The following is a 20,228-nucleotide window of genomic DNA, read 5'->3' as shown; positions in this document are numbered from 1 at the left end:
ACTTACCAAAGTCAATAGGTATGTAGTGGTCTGTTCTTGCAGAGCAAAAGGACAGCAGAAAGATGGCAGATTGTCTTTAGTGGTTATATGGCTCATCAAAACTTAAGTGAACTTGTTTCTCTTTCTGTGTGATTAACACCTTCTCAAATTACTTTTTCATCTGTCAAGCTCATGGTAAGAATTAGTTTAGATTTTGATTATTTTCGTCAAACATTTTGGGTAGAGTGGGAGACAAAAAAGGGGTCAGAGGAAAGTGCTGTCATTCCAAAACTTTTAAAAATAGGATTAGATTCACCCATACTTTGGATGGAAAGTCTCACTTCAATTGGGAATTTTGTGTTTTGTTTTGGTTTTTTTAAATAAGAGAAAGGTATGTTACTACCCTATGCAACCAATACTGAGAAGATCTGGGTTTAAACCATTTGGTTCAGAGAAGAAACTCGCATCTCAGGCTTTTACACTTTTAGGCAAAGGATTTCATCACCTAGTCATTTCCTACGGTGATAGTCTTTCTGCCTGATGCTTCCAAATACTTCCTCCAAACTGGACAAGGGAAAAACTTTATTTTATTAAGCTTTAATATAATTTCTTGGCTCTGCTTCTGAAAATCAGAGTATGGATATCTGAAGCACTGACAGTTCTCACTACAGATGAAATCTGAAGGAGGAGCAGATGACCAACAGCCCAGGAAAATCAAAGTCTAAGTATTTAATGATGGGCAACTGATCACTGAGGCACTCCAAACTTGAGGAATTTACAGATTTTAGACTTAATCTTGCTATGTTTTGGACCTTGTATGCAAAACCAGAAGCACTCATGCCCTATTATATAGCAGGGGAACTTGTCAGTATAGAAAAAGGTGCCTCCATTTCTGACGTATATTATACTGGTGAAGTTTCTAGAAGAGGTCATGAGAAAACAGAAAATGTCTTATTTGGGCAGCTTTGTGTAGTGAAGTGTAGTGAATATTATATGACAGGGATGGCAAAGTTCCCACATGGACTGAAGAGCCTTTCTCTGTTGTAAGAAAATCCTGAGTGCTAACACTCAGCATCAGTAGAATGGAGGTGGCCCCACAAATCATCCCATGGGACCATGGTCAGTTTTGCAGAGGTTCTCTGGAAATCTCAACTATATGATCACTCCAGGGTGCAGAGTAACTGGACCTTTTATTAGTGCACATCTGCCAAACCTATAGGTTGGCACACTAAAGGCTGGGACACCAAAGGCCTGCTAGGGAAATTCTGCTAAATTACTCTGGTCATAATTTCTTAGACTTGGAATGAAGTGTTTTTGCTACCAGGTAAAACATAAAGTCTTGAGCAGAATGAAAATGGAAAAAACTTCAAAACTATTTAAATATATATTTTTGATTTAATATTGTCTGTATGATATACCATAATGGTTGTTCTGATTAAGTATTGACAGCAATTACCTCTGAATGCAATTCTTTAAACACCAGGAAATATCCAGTTGAAGCAGCTTCTGTGACAGAACTACCTCCTACATAGCACACTAACCTATCACTTTGTTAGGGTCTACACCTCTCCAGTGCTGTTAGAACAGCTGACCTCAGACACCAAAAATTACATCTCCAAAAATATTCTAACTACTATCCTAGTCGGTTCAAAGTTTAAGATTTTACTTTGAAACGTACAAATGTTATTTTCAAAACTATTCTGCTTGTTGTTTCTATTCATTGTTTCCATGGCAGAGCTGAAAAACTGTTACAGCTGTGTTTTGGGTGGTCTATTGTATGCCACTGTTGGTTTTGATTATTACATTCAACAGTCTCTTGGTATGTGTTTCACTGTCCCACTGTCTCCACATAAATACGGAGTGATGCTGCCTCCACCCATTGTTTATTCAATTGCTCTGGGTTACAAAGTAAGAAACCTAACTTTTTCCCCCTCTTCTGCTTAGGGGGTTCACAGCTCCTAGGAGCGTGCCATAAACACTAAGTTATAGCTCCAATATTTAAGAGGACATTGCTCTGTCCTTCCCTCAGGAAAAGTCACAGAGTCAAATATAGAACACAGAAGAAGCAGCAAGATTCAGTGTCCAAAGGATAATGATGGCTGGCTGAGATGAGGACACCAGGTTTCTGCTGGTCACATTACAAAAAAAAAAAACAAAAAAAAAAAAACACAAAACAAAACAAAACAAAACAAAACAAAACAAAAAAAAAAAAAAAAAAAAAAAAACAAAAAAACAAAAAAAACCCCAAAAAAAACCCCAAAAAAAAAAACCAAAAAAAACCAAAAAAAAACAAACAAAAAAAAAACACAAAAAAACCCAAAAAAAACCAAAAAAACCCAAAAAAACCACCAACCAACCAAACAAAAAAACACCAACAAACCCCCCCCCCAAAAATAACCCCCCCCCAAAAAACAACCCACAAAACAAACAAACAAACAAAAAAAACAAGTAATGCAGAAAGATAGATATAGTCATATAGTCTAAGGTATTCCTGACCTGATTTTTAAACATGCTCTTAGAAAGACTTGCTAAAGTCAATCAGGCAATGCACAGTACATTTACCTGGAATATACTGCACAGTGTAATGGAGACTAACTTTCAATCACATGGGGCTGAATGTCTGAATTTGAACATTGCTCCAAAAGATGTGATTTATTAAAGTTTCATAACCCTCAAAACTGAATATGAGTAGTTAAAATACCAACTGCTGTCTGTAAAATACACACATCATTTGCTGCAGAAGATGAAGAAAATAAATAAGAAAATAAAAGACACAGAATTGTGAAAATGAGTGACTAGTGCAGCAGCTAGCCTGGATCAGAGCAAACTGAAACCACATTGGGGTCTGTCCTCTCCTGCTTTGCAATCATGTGGCATTTGGTCTAATGCAGATGAAGCAGGACCTTGTGGCCTGGCCATAAGAAATATCCCTTAGAAACCTGAGTCTTAAAAAGTGGGCTTAGGACAGCTGGGACATGTACCTGGAATTGGAAGGAACTGATGCCTTGCAACAGTCAACAGAAAACTTTATTATGCCATGTATTTTTCTTAACTATGCAATCTCATGTGGTTTCAATTACTTGATGTAAGTGTTCCCATTTTATTTTGGTATTTCTTTGTCCAGTTTTCACCAAGAATAGGAAATATGCACAGGCAAGATTTTAAACTAAAATCACAATTCAATCACACCTAAAGGTGTTTGTCTGAAACTCACCTGAGCCGTCTGCATGTGTGTCTCAATGTTAGTTTGGGCAATATTGTTAAATGAACTTTTTGAATATACAATTTTCAACCATTGATTTAAGATGAAGTCATTGTTATTTGTGAATTACTAAAGGGCTCTAAAATTAGCATCAGTTCTCATGAAGGAACAATCTACAAGATGGGACACATCCCCCACAACACCACTAAGCTTTGGTATTCGTCAGAAACAAGCCTGTAACCTACTTGGCTTAGCTCTAGAGATGGAGTTGGTTGAACACCTGAAAGGGCATAACTCTGGGATAAATGGGGATGACCACAAGACACATACATCCTGTTGTGAACACCACTGCCTCCTCTTTCCTCTGGCTATATCCAAGTCTTGAATACATATTTCAAGGAACTGTGACCTAAATTCAGATGATTGATCACAGTAGCAGTAGAGTAAACTTTCAGTATATCTTCACATTGACAGTGAACCTGGTATCAAACTTTAACCTGCAGCACTTTGCTTTCCTATAAAATAAAAATATTCCATCCTAAATCATTGCCTTTTCAGAAACCTAAACAAAACCATGAAGGTCAACTCTTTTTCCCCTTTCCACTGATTTCCATATAATTCCAAGTTTCTTATCTCTCTGATTTCTCATGTACTCCCCCTTACCTTTCCTGATCTCCCACAAAACCCTGGCAGAATACCAGCAGATCTGATAGCTTCTTCTGGGCTGGCTGCCATTACCATATTTATGTTCTTCAGGGCTTCTGTGGGACTGATGACGCACAATACATCATTGGGCTGCTGTGACCAAACAAGGTTTGTGTGCTGCAGCTTCCCCCAGCATTTTGCCAGAAGTGCTGAGACCTGTCAAGGGGATGAAGAAAGATGAGTAAATGTTGATGAGGGATGGAGGAATAGTGTTGAAACAGAGTAGATGTTGGGTAGGAGGAGAGGTCTAAAAACAGTGGCAGGGGAAGAGTTAGTAGGTGTTTTAGAAATATCTGAAATTGAAGGGGAAATAGAAGTATTCTGGTTCAGGATAAGTTGTAAGGAATGGACTGTTAGAGGGAAATGAAAATTGGGAATTAAACAGAATAGATGGAAAAGAAAAAGTAGAGTTTGTATGGGGAGAATGATGATGCTCCATCCAGCACAGGATGATGATGATGATGAGGATGAAGAAGCTTCATTGAGATTTAGCAAAATAGGCATTTTTGTGTCTGTGCTTTGGCTGAACTGAACTGTACTTTCCAGCCTTTATGAAATAGCCTGTCCCTTGCTATGGTCCATTGCTGAATGAGTATTGACCAATGTATGATGAGGATTATGTCTTCATCGCAGGATAGGATCCCATGGGTGAGCCTTGCAGTGATGCTCTAACTGTGTGTTGGGAGAGCAATGGGACCTGCTGCCTGCCCCTTTACCTCACTGCCAGCAGAAGAAGACCTGGCTTCATGAACTGACATGTGACTTTAGAGACATCAGTTTGAACAGCTGGGCAATCAGCGTCACAAACACACTGGAGAGTGTGTCTGCTTTGATGCACACCACCAGATTCCACTGATGCCACGCTCTCATGGTATGTGTAGGAATGGCAGAATAGGATTTACACACAATATGCCTGCAGAAATGCCATTCTGAAATTAGCAATAAATTATGTCAACCCCTATGCATGATATATGCTCCCAATTTCTTGCAAGAAACACCATTAAATTTTAGGTTTTCAAACTTCATTTAATATTATTGTACCCTGTAAAACTGCAAGGCTGCTAGTACAGTCACTCAGCTCACTAGTCCAGTCTCCCATCACAGTCTCACCTCTTAAGTCTTTATCATAATGAGCAGTCTCTTTGAAGAATGGTTGTGAGAGATGCATGACAACCTGAACTATATGTAAATAAACATTCTGGAAGATGAGGCAGAGGGGTCCCTCCTTTTTATATTACAGCCTCATTGCCTCACTGAGACTATGACAAGTGCAATCTCTCTTTGTAAGAGCCTGCTTTTCCCCTAAAGATTTTCCCAGTGACTCAATTTGATTGTTTTGAATCAAGGACATTAATTTAAACTTGAATTTTATGATTTCCAAAGTGTCAAAGGCTTAAAATGGTGCCATTAAGACCTGGGAAGAGTGACGAGGTAAAAGCAGTAAACATACAGAAATTAGTTGTTTTCAACAATGGAACTTTATTTAAAAAGATTTCTTTTGTACTAGTTTATAAAAATTGAGCATAAGTATTGAATACTTAAAACAACTATTATTGCTTTTGACTTATTTGCCTTTAGATGTGCTCCCTAAAACTATATAGAGAATCCTGAGCCACCAAATGGAAATGTGACTGAAGATCATATACAAACTAGCTGCCCTCTACCTGGCAAAAGCAACAGTAGCATCAAGGACACAACTCATGGACATATCCTTCCATGAACTTTACACACACTGGTCATGTACTCATCCTGACACCCCCATCCCACCGTTCTTTTTATTACTTCACTACAAAACCCTAAGCAAGCTTAGCTATGTCTGGCAAACACTTTGGTCCGGCCCACAATGCAAAGAAGTTCAGAAATCGAAACTCTGTTCTTCAAAATGTGAAATGGCTTAAATGTTTGAGTTTTTTCAACGGCATTTTTTTAAACTCCAGGTGTGTGAATACCTCCTTTGTTTTGATCTCTATGCAATGCATATTAGTAACTAGGGTCTGATTATAATGTATGTACATATATGAAATACAAAGGTTGTATGAAGACTTAGAAATACTTCAGTGCTCATGCTGTTAATGTAAAACAGCCCTGTAATTGTCCTTGTTATGTTCAGTATTCTTTAGCCAACTAAATGGCCCTTCTCACAGACTTTCATTTATTCTTCTCCTCAAATCTTAAGATTACCAGTTTAAAAATGCAAAAAACTAGAATATTGTGACTTAGAATCTTAATGCCTGAATTCAGTCCAGAATTTCATATCACATTAAGGATGAGTTGTATTTAAAATATTGGGCATTGTTGTGCTACCCTTTCTAGCTAAGACATGCAAGTCCTGCGATAGTTGTACTTGCTTTTTTGGCTTTTGCAAACAAACAAAAATGTCTTGCTAGTTAATTTAAAGCCTTTTATCTTTCCTCCAAATTTCTATCTTTATTGGATTCACATCTGTAGTTTTATTTAATGTGAACCAGATGTTGAAATCAAGGCAATATTTACTGGGACAGTTGCACCGAAGAAGGCATTCTACAGAGTATTGTGCCAGTTCCCTGGGTGTCAAGCAAAAATAAAATGTTCTGAAGGTTTTTTATGTCATCTAATTAGAAGCTTTCTAATCAATAACTTTCAAACTTCAAACTCCACAAGCAAAGAGATACAGGCAAATGTACTGGAATTCCACAATCCATGAAGCTATACTTCATGCACAAAACATTGTGTTTTGTGTTGAAACTGTGGAGTATCAGTACACCACTATAAAATGCACCACAGCATGGCTGCAGAACACATCCAAAGGGATGATGCTGGGAAGACAACAGACAGCAGAGAGCAGAATGCACTCTTAGAATCAGAAATCAAAGCTAGCAATGAGAGTTGAAGCTGGGAGATGCAGCTGCTGCCATTGAGCAGCTGGTTGGTGGTGTCCTGTCTCCACAAGAGACAGTAGCTCCTGATGTGGGCCAAGTTTCAAGTCAGAGGGAGCTCAGATCTGCTGCTTCTCCAGAGATGTCAGCATCTTTCCATGCTCTCTGCAATATGTGCATTTCAGACTTGTTTAAAATGCATCTGGTGTGTTTTAAATACTGAATTAGATACATGTTAATTTTTTGGTCATTGTTTGGATATAGGGCACTGAGTAGCATACCTGGAAGGTACGAGATGTCAGAACAGAATCTATGAGATACAGGATATAAAGATGTATTCAGTATATATTTTTCTTAGACTCTATTTTTCTGTGCAAACTCATTATTCACTTAAAGGAGAGGCACAGCCAGCCTTTCATCCTCATGAGCTGGAACATTCTGCTCTTGCAGCATAATCAGATTTTCCAAGCAAAACTCCTGGTTATTTCACTCACATTTATGCAGCCATACAAGGCCTTGGCAAAATTCAAGCACTGCAGAGCATGGTTACACTTCAAATTATAAAACTTAAAATGATAACATGTACTTTGATTTTAAAAGTCAAATTAAAAACATTATGTTGTGTCTACAAAATATGCATACAGGTAACTGATTGCATTTTTCATCTATTGAGTGTACAGTCTAAAGCAGTGGAAGGAGTACCTGAAAAAGCGATATCCACAATCTCAATGGATTGTATCCTGCATGCTTTCATTTCCTGTTTTCCATTTCAAGTTTTGGCTTGTGTTTTGCAAGCGCAAAGGTCTAAGATCAAATTAAGATCAAAATGCTTATGATCAAATCTTTACAAAAAATGGAGTATGAATTAAAAACATGAAATAAAAGACTAAAAAATTTTTCTGTGTAATAGATAATATTTGTTTCAATACACATTTCTTTATGCAATTGGTTGGGATTTTGTGTTAAAATAACTGAATAAATGAAACAGTGGCCCTGCATGTTTTGTAGTTAGGCACAGCAGTTGGTTCAAAACAACATGGTGAACACAGTCCAGGATTTGGTGGGACCTTGTTTCAGTTACGTGGCAAAGACATAGTTACAAGTTCCAGATTGCTCTTAAATTAATCCCACCTCGGTGCCATGCACACAATATCTCTGTGCATCATTCCCTTTGGCACCAGTTCTCCAGTTCTCCTGTCCATCCCTGACTCGTTCTGCTTAGTATGTATATCTCTGCTGTGCAAGATCCAAATGCAAAGCCTGAAGTCATAGTTTCCTGAGGTGCAACTCCATTTCTGCCATTGATTTCCTCAGTCATTCACTCCTCCCTTACCTTCCACACCTGTAAAATAGGGAGAGAGACCTATATGCAGGAGGTTGCACAGTTTTGTCATAGTGCTAATCACCACAGTGTCTCTATGAATGTTTATAAAGCGCTTTGAAGATGAAAATTGCCAAAGAAACTAGGGATGATTATTATAAGTTAATGAATAAATTTCAACATGTATTTGATTGCCAGGTAATTCAGAAGGGAATCACCAACCCTACCCTCTCTTCGAAGAAGAAAAGTTGACAGTCAGCTAGTTGCTAATTAGCACTCAACTGAAATGCCTCCAAAGCTGAGTGCTCCCAGTTGAGTCCTTTAAAAAGTAATCTTTCAACTAATTGAAATATGCTGAAAGTTGAGCAGTGGGTGAGGTGTGTAACAGGTAAATCAGTATGGTGGAGTTGGTTATGTAGAAGGAATACTAAGCTTTTCCAGGTAGGAAAAACCAGCCAAAATGTACATCTGAGGTGAAACACTAGCCAAAACAAGAATCTCTTTTTCATGTTCACATGTCTGTTCTAAGACCCAGGTTAGGGAGGAAGAGTTGGTTAAAGAGTGTGTTGAAGCCCAGTGTTGTTTATTTCTTACTATATTGAGGAGTAGTTATAATGATTCTTGCTTTGCACTGAGACTAAAGAAATTTGAAACAAAACATTACATAATACATTAAATCTGAGTAACTGTGCCACCTGCATTTTTTTTTTAATTCCTATTTAGCTTGTCTGTAAGAGAAACTAGTATATCCGAAAGGGGCTCAGATGCTTCAGGCCCTTTCCTCTCTCCTGACCTGATTTTTTGCTGGAGGGTCAGTCTGCCAGACCATAGTCTGCTCCTGTAGCCTCCCCCACCACTCCTTTGGAGATTTTTTTTTTTGGCTGTCTGCCAATGCTATAAACCGCAGCACTGTCTTCTCTGCTGCTGAAGGCTGTTTTCTTCCTCAGCTGCTGGGAGATGGCTGCAAAAGGCAAATTACAGGAATTTCATCCATTTCTTTCCCCTGTTTGACTGCTCTAGATTCACCATCCTCAGCATCACTTTGTCATACTTTCTTCAGGGAAAACACACCCAGCAAAACTGGCTGAGCACTTTGAATGGAAAATCTCAGTTGCTTCAAACAGTCCTTCCCAGCATCAGTGTCCACTGATAATCCACCCCAAATTTCAGCAGCATGCACCTCCATGCAGGGGGTGGGGGACAAGAAACCCAATATGTATGGTGGGAAGCTACCAAGGCAGGTATGGTTTATGGAAAAGAAATTTTACTCCAAAAGGGTCTATGGACATGTATGTGCAATATGAAGGAAAATGGGGAGATGGAAAAAACAAGACATAGGTGTTGTTGAAGTTGCTGGATTCTAGAAAGCAGCCTTCATGGTGTCCTCAGAGATTCAACAAAACCAAGTTATATTAAATCTCCTTGCTGTTTTAACTAGTCTAAAAGATGCTGTCAATGGACAGATATTCCTTTGTCTCCTGAAGCTGTTGCAGGCCAGAGAAGCTCCCCTGGAGGTCAAGGGCTGAATAAATCACACTTGAGACGTCATCCTCTCCTCCCAGCACTATCTCCCCCTAACAGTAGACCTTGCACATAGTCAAAAAGTACTTTGTAGTTAAAGGTGTGGTTACAAAGTACTTTGTGCCCAGGTGTGATGGGTGGGGAGGTGGAGGCCGCCCAAGTCCACTGTCCACTCACATCCTGCACTGGCAGAGTGGTGAGGAGGAAAATGAAACCACTTAGGCTTAAAACAAGAGTCTCCTGTGAGCCAAGGAGCTGGACTGCAGCTGGGACTCCTACAGACCAGTATCCCTCTGCAATGGCACAAAGGGAGGACACTTAAAACACACAGCACTGGCTTACCACAGCTTAATAGGAGAGATGGTAAGGCAGTTTGTCTGCTCTGTCTTGGTGGGTTTAGGTGGCCAATCAATGTAATATCAAGGTAAGATTTTCACCACTGCAATTTTGTTCCATGTTTACTTCCCCTGCTCTGTCTCATTCAGGTACTGTGCAGGTAATGGATGAGTAAAGCAGACAGACTGCTCAGTCAGGCAAGGGCAGGCTCCTCAAAGACTGCTTTCAGCTGAGCATTCATAAAGTTTCAAGACAAAATTGAATATCCATTTTGATTGAGGACAAAGATGTTGTGTACATTGAAGAACTCAAAAATATTCAAAATCCCTTCTGCATTATCATCTATTTAGAAGTACTTCTAAGCACCACTAGTGAGTGCTGAAGCTGTAACTCTAATTTACTAGGATTAAATAGGGGAAGAGTTTTCATTTGTATTGAATGATAATTATATGTAATTTATGCAAGGTAGGCTTGAGTCTGCAAAAAGCCTGAAGCATTAAAAGATGTGAATCCTTCCTGCCACATTACAAACTCTGAAACACAGTAGTTTTGGTGGGTCCCACCTATAGATTTTTTTAAAAAAATCCTTCTGGTAAAAACAATCATGTCATTCATTAATGACAGAAAATGAAAATTATCACAACAAAAATAAAAAGTCAGCTAAATGGAAAAAGTCTAGAAGTATACGCTGAGACCAGTCAATATTTTTAACAATGGATTGAACAGATTTATTTGGTTTCCTGTCCACAAATTATCTCTAAAAGGGCACTGTTTTCTGGAATATATTTTTTATTTCAATGTCTTAATATTTAATGCAAACAAATTACAGCTTCCAGTTTTGCTATAAATTGCAAGCATCTGGCACACTATAGCTATAGAAATGAATGGAAGTAACCTGAAAAACCCGTGTTAGAGCTCTGCAGTTGAGTATAAGTTACAGATGGTTGAGTATTGCTGGTGGTTCTTCACTGTGCATCCCAGCTTTTGATAAGCATATTTCATTTAGTCACTCTTGAGCATCCACAAGAAAACAGCTTTGTTTTTTTACCTAAGGCCACTCCATCAGAAGTCTTCAGTGCTATTTCGCTTTTGTATAAACAAAGGATAGTTTGAAAACATAGTGTTGTTAGTTTTTTAAAAAACAAATCTTGTTTACTTGAGCATCCTCAATATTCAAGTACTTGTCGTTTTTATCCCTTCACATGCTATGTGTCTTTAACTACAATCAGTCTCTCCTTTACCTTCTTTCAACAGCTACAAACCACCTTAAACGTATCCTTGTAAACCTGATTTCTGACAAGAGACTGAACAGTCAACACATACCAGGGATAGACACAGCAATTACACCTATTTTCAGCTGTTTCGCTTTTCTACATTATTATTATTATTACTAAGCCGTTATTAAAAATAGTGCAGCCTTCAGAGCTGCCTCGAATGCCAGCCGGGCAGAGCGAGGGCTGTGCCCCGGCCACACGAGGGGCTGTTGGCAGGGCTGAGCCCGGGGCTGTCCGTGCCCTGGTGTGGCACTGGCAGCACGGAGCCCTCCCAGGGCAGGCTGTGCCCGCTGCTCCAGCACGGACAGATCAACAAACCGCTCTGCTTCATCTTTGCTTGCTCCCTGCTTTTGTCCTGGAAGTTTCTGCTGTTGATTGTTGGTCCTTCTACTGTAGTGGCTACTCAGAGGTGCTACAGGTATCACACGGGTGGGTGCAGAGGCAGAGGACACGGACCCTTCTGCTCCACCAGACCCATGCTTTCCCCTGAAATGAAGGGAAATTGTCCTCCGGAGGTGCCAGAGTGCGAGTCCTTGACTGATGTGGGTCCTTCTGTTTGTGCCCAGGAGAGGGCAACCCAGCGCCCAGAGAGCAGGCGGATTATCCAGCCCTCCCTGGGGTGCCGGGGGGCTGTGGGGTGGTCAGTGCCTCGCCAGAGACACAAACCGCGGCTCTGGGTCTGCTCCTGGGGTCTAATGACACACGTCCAGCCAGCTGGGAATCACGAGCCAGTGTCCTGGTCCCTCTCTGGTGCCTTGTCTCGTGTTCATGTGCAGCATCCAGCAGGGTTAGGGTAAGCCAAGGCCCTGTGCAGGTTTGGGGACTGGGCAACCAAGGACGTGTCCCAGCACTTCCTTTCTGGCCTCCAGGTGCCAGTGTAAGTCTCACCACTTTGAGGTGCAGCAGAATTTGCATGTGCCTACACCCACATGAAGACAACTCTGCACACAGTTTCCTCATCTGTTGGGAGCCATGCATATGCACAGGCACAGGAATAGACTCATTTTCAGATTTGGGAAGACTAGTCTCTTCCTCTTGTTTTCCTCCACCTCTTTTTTTTCCCCCCACTGCTCACATTAAACTTGTTTTCCAGATTAAGAAATTTATTGACCGCCCTAAATCTTGGGTCAGATATTTGCCTTCAACCCCTGGGCCACTTTGGGTGGCAGCTTGATGCCGATAATGGTGCAGGGGGTTTGGAGCAGCCCAGGCAATGGGGCTGGCTGCATGCCCCCTAACCCACGCCCCCAGAGCACACACAAAACTTAAAAGGCAGCAGATCCAAGTGGGAATCAAGATGACAGTGTCAGGATCCCTGTAACTTTATGTTCCTTTGATTCTGCCTTCTGTTTTACTGTTCTGTGTATCACACTAGTCTAGATGATAACAGGCAACTGGAAGAGCTGCCGGAGCCCGTAATTAGCAGGCTCCTACCCTGGGACTTGCTTCTTGCTGGTGGGCTGTAGGTGTGGGATAATTTGCCAGTTAATCAATGGGAATTATTAAAATATCACTGCATATTTTTGCTTTGTGCTAGACCCATACACAGAAGCTTTTATAAGGGGGTTGAGGAGAGTATCTGGGGCTCCTACTCATGAAAGCAAATCCTACTGCTCCTTCCTTTCCTCCCACCGCAGCCAAAATAACAATACTAATATAATCTCTCTGTTTAACTTCAGTGAAACAGTGAATTTTAGCTTAATAAAAAACTCCTTAAAACAGAAATAGCTTACAAGCTACACAGAATTCCACCATTTTAATTGCAGGGAGCAGTGTGTCCTTTCTTGGGCAAATGTTTTATTTTGGATTTGCTTTGCAAAGAAGGTAAAATCCATGACTTGATAGATTTCTGGTTGGGGGTTTTTGACATTTTTAAACGCATGTCATACTTAGGTTATAAATACTGTGTTTATTAGAGCTGTAACTCTATTTTTTTCTGGTCATTTTGGTTTTAGGTTTTTAGATAGCCTTGTTGGGATCTTTTAGAATACAAGGTAGATGCAGGGAAGTTTTCTCGTAGGTGTGTAGCCATGTTGCAGGCTTTTCATAGGGTCAGCAAAGCCTGGCAGAACACTGTCACAGTCACTGCAGCACTACTGAGCCAAATGTTGCACATGCTATTTATTAAACTCAGCACCTCCAGTAATGGAACTGGAGTGGCAGTGTAGTATTGCTACATAGCTGGGGTGCTCTTAAAGAGAGAAGTGACATTCCTCATGTATTATCTGTTGTCTCTGTGTTTAGTGACAGAAGCTGTGGGAAGTCTATAAAAACAGCTCAATACGTCACTTCTTATGGAAACTGTTATTCCATAACATTCAGAAATAGTTTTGCTAAACAACTACCGGTAGGGGAAAGATAAATTATGATTCCGATCAGTGGTCAGTAGAATATCAAGTATGAAATTTCCTATTTTATCCTGAAAAGAGAGGTCAGACTTTCCAGAATTAGCCAAACGGCAGTGAAAACTAGTATTTTTCAGATATGTCTTAAAATATCCCTACACTCAAGTCAGATATGAATTAAATTTTTTGACAGTGGGTAAAGCCATATCATGCTTAAATATTTTTCAGGATTATTACAAAAATTTAGAAAAAGTAATGGCGCGTGCCTTGGTTTCCCCATGTGTGAAATGGGCGATCCCGCGGCGCTCATGCAGAGCTCTCCGACTGAGAACCGTTGTGGCTGCAGCTGATTGTTATTCTCTTAATCATATTAGTTAACTAAATCTGTTCCTAGAGTGGTTCCATTTGCTTGAATGAATTTACATGAGAGATTAATTCAGCGCTGTTTATTGTTGTTTTTACATTTATTCAGTACTGTAAATAATGCCTGATACTTTACAGCTGTGCATGAGGACACAGTTTGTGCTTAGAGGACTTTTTCGTGCAGGTAATTTGAAGGCTCCCCTCCTAGACCTGGCACTCTCCCATTGAGCACATGAGCCCATTTTGTTTATTCCATATTTTGAGGACTTTTCGCTCACGTGGTGTCCGCTCCCAGCACTTTCCTGCGAGTATGATAGAACAGATAAAGTTCATTCCTCACCTCCGAGGGGTGATCTCCTCCCCCTGCCCTCCCCTCCTCCCTCGGGACCCCTCTCCAATGTTAGATGTTCACTGCCAACGCTCTCTAACCGCGACTGGATTTAAGCCCAGCAGTGATCCCAAATCCTGGGAGCAGCCTCCCATCCAGCTGCCGGCGCCTCCCCGCCGGGCAGCGGCGTCCCGAGTGCCCCCTTGGCGTGGGGCTGACCCCGCCCGGGGGCACTGCCCGGGGGTCCCGCTCTGCCACCCGCCCCTTTGTGCTCTCCCCCTTTCCGGGAGGTTTCCGGGGCTGGCACCCGAGTGCTCTCCATTGTGCGGGAGGAGTGCGGCGTGCGGGGTCATTCCTTTGTGCCGCCGTCCCCGCCGAGCCCCGGGCGGGCACCGGGAGCCGTCGGGCTGCCCGCGGCGGGATGGCCTGGCCTGTGTTTATGGATGTTGTAGTAATCACATTTCTGACATTACCCGCGGGGTGATTGGCTCAGGCAGCTTTTAAACCACCTATATGCTAACGAGCCCGCCGCGGCTCGGCGGGGGCCTGCGGGGGGACAGCGCACCCCGACCCGCACCTCTGCCCGCCGGGGAGGGGAGCGGAGAGGAGCGGGGGGATGGCATTTCTGAACTAGCCGGCGGCGCGGACAGGAAATGACCCCTCCAGAAACTGCTGCTTTAAAACCGAGCGGCGGTGCCTGAAGCTATCCAGCTCCCTCCCCGTGTCTGGAGCCTGTGCGCTCCCGCTCCCCCCACCCCCCGCCCGTCTCCGCCGAGCGGGCTCCCACAGCAGTCCCCAGGCAGTGCGCGCAGCCTGGATGTGTGTGTGTGTGTGTGCGCGCCGCTACTTTGTACTGTGGAGAACACACAGCCCATGTGCTCTGTATGGATGTTGATGATACTCTGTGTAGCTTGAATCTCTGCAAGCAGGCAAGATGTCCAGCACACCACATGACCCTTTCTATTCTTCTCCTTTTGGCCCATTTTATAGGAGACACACACCATACATGGTGCAACCAGAGTACCGAATATATGAAATGAACAAGAGGCTGCAGTCGCGGACGGAGGTAAGTCCCCCAGCCTTGTTTTCCTGTGCATGGACCGTGGTAGGTTTCAGCCCGAATTCCAGCTGAAGCGTCCCACTAGACGGTACAGTATATGCAGGCATGAACCCTAATTAATTTAGTAGTTTAATTGGGTAATCCCTCATTATGTTTCCACGCAGAGCAACTCTTTGAGGAGATACCAGCTTAGGCTGAAATCATGAAATTACAGTACAGCACTTCAGGATTGATTATAACGCTGCTCTCAGAAAATTTCTTCGCCTTAGTGTGTTGTCTGCTCAGGATCTGTCCTGCTGGCATTTGCAGCTATAATATTGCAAAGTATTGCTTCGGCTTTTGCACAAAATTAATTCTGGAATGTTGCTGGTTTAGGGGGAGAGACAAACGTTTCTTTGGTTTTGTTCTGTAAACTCATTAAAATGAAAAATGGATGATAACTGAAAAGAGGAGCAGAGTTTTAAAAACTTATTCCTAGGATACTCTTAAAGAACACATGTTTGGGACAACCGACAAGAGAAATTTGTGTTTACATTTAGAATGCTGTTGCTTTTAGCAAGAGAGATGGTCAGTTCACTACTTTATCATATAGCTGTCAAAAGTACCCTGTAATGTAAACTACATTCACTGTTGGTTATGCTTTGTAAAATGTGTTAGTGGTTTATACACCCTGGCTTTGAAATCCAGATCAGCCACTGCAAAGAACAAACATGCTGAATGGGAGGGGGAAATGCTTTTGTCATTAAAAAAAACAAACCCAAAACCCCAGCAGAAATAGTGGGGGCTGCATCTTGTTATTTACGTGGTTTAGTAAAGCACACTTTTCAAGTGTGCTGAAGTGGATCAGGCTGCATTTCTGTCCCTGTGTCTGTGTAGCAAACATTCTTGGTGCTGCGATTTTTCATAGTAGTTTATTAGTGGTGCCCTGAAAAGACTTTTTAAAAGTATGAATCTTTTACAGTAAACGGCTTTATACAGTGGCAAATATCTGCCAGGTTTGTGACATGCAGCATGGTGAAGGATCTCAGGTTGATCTGTTTGTTGTACTGTGATTCTTTAAGATAACATGAGGTTATCATAAAATAAAAAACACATGCCTGAATTGTCAGCTAAGCCATGGAAAATCTGTGACGTTTAATGTATATGATACAGCTAAGGAGATGTGACCTGCTTTCTGATTGGGTACCGCCACGGGGTAACTGCTTTTCTATCACTGTTTCCACTGCCAGGCTTGAAACATTGCTGGGGAGTAATTGGTAATACACTTTATGCTGGCTAAAAACTCCAAGCGGATCTTTGCTCCCAAAACCATGGCAAGTGCTTGCCAGTTTTGCCCCAAAAGTTGTTGGCTGCAGAGAGTTGCTGCCATTTAGAATGAGGGGGCCCGTGGGGTTTGTTTGCTACTTCTTGTTTGTTAGTGTCTTGCAACTCTGTTCCTTGCATTCCTGTACATATTCATGTAATAACTTGTAGACCTTTTCAAGTGAGAAGAGCAAGTATGTATCACTGGGTGATTTCTTCAGGGTTTTGTATACAAACTGCTCTAAAAGCTGTCAGTGCTAATTTAGCCTTTTTATGTATTATTTTAGTGGTACTTTTAATAATCGACCAGTTCCTGATTGTAGCTCCTTTATGGATGTTACACTAGAAAAGTTTTTGAGGGACTTGTGAAACAACTTTCCCCTCCTTTGTTGCTGAGGTGTGCTGTATTAAACTTCAGCACTTTTAATTGCAATTTTTGCTTCACAAATTCAGATGGATTGTTGTGGGTAAAAAGCAATAACCCACTCTGTCTTGCTAGGAGTGCCTTGCTAGGTTTCAGCAGCATTTTACTTTGACAGACAGTATTTAGTTAATGAAGGCCTTATGTTCCAGCATTTCTTTTATTTGCTCAGAATAAAAATTCTTTTGCTTTGTGATTGTTCAGTGTTTACATTCTGGTTCTCTGTTTTTTTTAGTTTATGAGCTCTGTGCTGTAAGCATTGTTGCTCATTGAAATGTGTTTTCTAGCTAATTCATCTCATTCATCTTCCTATTAAAACATCTCCATAATAAACAAACAAAAAATATTAAGCTAGTTTCCTGGGGCACTAGGCTGACTAGGTGTGGACAGTCTGTAAAGAATAATGCTGCCTTCTTGGGCAGGTCAGAAATGGAAGTTTCCCATTAATTTTATGCACTTCCAAGCATGTTTGAGATTGGTAGGTGAAGGCTTCTGGGGCTCTAAATTTTTTGACTCCAGAGCCCTGTATGTCATGGAAGGAATGTGCTTGTGATCTGGGTGATACAGGCTTTCTGCCTGAACCTTTCTCTTCAGGCAGTCTTCGGAATAATGTAGGCACTGGTCTCTGAAGGGGGCTGCTTGTGCTCTGCGAGCCCCAGGGGGTAGGTGAGCACAGGCAAAGCAGCTTAAGGCGAAAGGAATTACAAAGAAACTCTCCAAAAGACTGGGGGTAGCAAGCTGGCAGATTCCGCATGGACCCAACTTGTGCAGAGCGACAGTGGCAAATGAGGATGCATTAAAAAAAAAGGGAAACTACAGCCTTTATCCCAAATATATCCATGGAAACCCTTTGGGATTTTTATGGTTTCATAAAAAATAAAAATGTTGTTAATAACCTCGTAGAGCCAGATTCTCTACTGTCCCTTGCAGAGGTGGAAGTTTCAAGGCAGAGCAAAACATACATAATTTAATAAAGTTGTACATAGGATGGATGGAGAGCCTATGGAAGAGTATCTGTATGTCATATCTATCTGTTTTCTCCTCTCCCTTCCCATTGCAGTTCTCCAAAGCTTGCAGGTAGGTGAGAAATTATTAAAAAAAAAAAAAAAAAAAAAGTGATGAGCTGGTAGAAACACCATTGGGGAATCCACCAGTAAATGCTATTCCTACTCCTGCTCTCTCAGCAGCAAGTTTGATGGTATGATGGGGGAGGTAGAAGTGTCCTCAAAATGGTTCAGGGCTTGGGGACCCTTCCTGAGAAATCCACTGCTTCCACTCCAGTTTCTGTCAGCTTTGGGTGGAAGGGAATAACAGTCAGTGTGAAGGATGTGCTTGGTGTATTAAGCAGACAAAGTACAGAGTGATAAAGAAAGGTCATTTAGATGCAGCATAGCTATCTTTGTTGTTCTTGTTTTCTTTAGGAAGAAATGGAAGTCACAGAAGTAAAGAATTAGCAGCTTTAGCCTGTGCTAGATGTGCAAACTTCTGCTTTCCAAACTTCTTATAACTTTATGGGCTCCTCAGACAAAACCTACAACTGCCTTTTTAAATTCAGGGTCAGTCTTAGGCAAAGAATTCCAATCACACCCAGGCAGGGGGTGGTTTTATGATGTAAGTACTGGCAAAAGTCCACCACCTAGCTAATTCTTATGTGATCTAAAGTAAATTAGGGAGTCTGAGTTACTAAACAGTGTCCAGGAAAACCGTACCTTCCTTAAAAGTTGTTCAAAGAAATCTAATGTGGTAATATTTTTTTCTAAATTAATACATGCTTTCTTAATAATACTTGGGGAGCGTCCAGTGCCATTTTGTAATGCTTCAACAATCCCTATTTAAAGAAGTAAAATGAATATTTAAATGTTTCATAATCTCTGGCAGATATAAAGATAAATCTTGCTTACTTCTCTCATACTTGATTAACTTCTGGTTAAACAGAATGCAGCTGTTTCCTTGCTCTGTGTGTGGTTTTCAGGATTTCATTCCCATTCACTGATACTCAGTTTATCTTAATATTTTTCTGTCTGTGTTAGTTTAACATTTCAAGAAAGGATTCCTGTTGTGGCATAATCAGCAGTTTCTGAAGTTCTAGGTAGCAGTACACAACATAGGTAAATGTCTGTTTTTCATAAAATTTGATGCTTAAAAAGGCACCTCTTTTCCTCTTTGATGTTGCAAATCCTTTTCTGTTCTAATTTTTAATCATTTGAAATTGCTTACACTTAAAAGAAAAAAGGTGATTATATCTTGTATATAATTATTCAGTAACATTACAGTGTGCTGTGAATAGATCACTTAAAGTTGCTGACAGTTTAAAGTTTGAGGCGTTGCTTTATTGTCAGTAATCAAAGAAATGTATCAAGCCTTTCACTTGTTTATTTAGTCCCCTGTATTGTTAGAACTTTTGTGTATCACAATAAATTAAATTCACCTGTATCTCTCTCTGTCACTACAAGAGATTATGCTTTACATCACCATTGGATGCAAAACACAGCTTTCCCTCTGGCTAAGAGAGCAATGTTTTAAGGGTGACTAGAGACCTTGATTAGTAGCATATTTGTTTTAAAGACAATCAGCTTAATCAAATTATATTAAACTCCTATTAAACTGTATAGTGAATTTAACAAAGATTTCATGATGGAAAAATATATAAAGAAAGTTAAAAGGAAAATAAAGGAGCGTGTTATGATTATTTAAAAGCTGCTAAATGAACTGGAAGCTTACACAGACATTCATACGCAACTAAATATTTAAAGCAAATCAAAGCAAAACAAATTTTCTGCAGTTTAATGAAAGTCTCTTTTTTTTCTTCCTTACATTGGTATCTGATGAAATAATCTTCTTCTTCCTGATGCATTTTTAATAGATTAGTCATAAAAATCTATGTTGTGACATCACATTTGTTCGCCTAGCAACTTAGTATGGCAAACAGATCTCTCATATTGTGTACATAAGTCTGAGTTTGTCCAATGAGTTTGTTTTGTTGAGGGGAAAACACATAAACTTCTGTCTCAAAGTAATTTTGAGGAAATATTCTTTCACCCACAAATACAGTAATACTCTAGCAATTCTAGGAATACGAGTGAAGTATTTTCAGAGTACTTAGGAACCATGCTTTGCAGAAACTAAAAGGTCAGTGTTAAAAGAAAACCCTTGAATGCCTTTAGGCAGACACTGACTTCAGAATGGATTCAAGGCTTTTTTTCCTGATTTTCTTTT

At 40.8% G+C, this 20,228-nt stretch overlaps 1 protein-coding gene across 9 annotated transcripts in view; it reads left to right on the top strand.

Annotated features, from left to right (window-relative positions):
- Positions 1–14,855: 14,855 nt before the first annotated feature.
- The window catches only part of LDB2 (LIM domain binding 2), a 213,653-nt gene continuing 208,280 nt past the window's right edge, over positions 14,856–20,228 (top strand). For 2 of the 9 annotated variants that reach the window (XM_083861905.1, XM_083861904.1), the window contains exon 1: positions 14,856–15,295. In XM_083861905.1, the coding sequence (XP_083718031.1) occupies positions 15,164–15,295 (132 nt within the window). In that variant the 5' untranslated portion in view covers positions 14,856–15,163. The remainder of the gene's footprint in view (positions 15,296–20,228) is intronic. The other 7 variants (XM_083861903.1, XM_083861906.1, XM_083861902.1 and 4 more) reach the window with 5 other exon arrangements.

Source organism: Zosterops lateralis (assembly GCF_965231275.1).
Source record: "Zosterops lateralis genome assembly, chromosome: 5".
NCBI lineage: Eukaryota > Metazoa > Chordata > Aves > Passeriformes > Zosteropidae > Zosterops > Zosterops lateralis.
The sequence above is the reverse complement of the archived record's forward strand: the minus strand, read 5'-3'. Positions and strand labels throughout refer to the sequence as shown.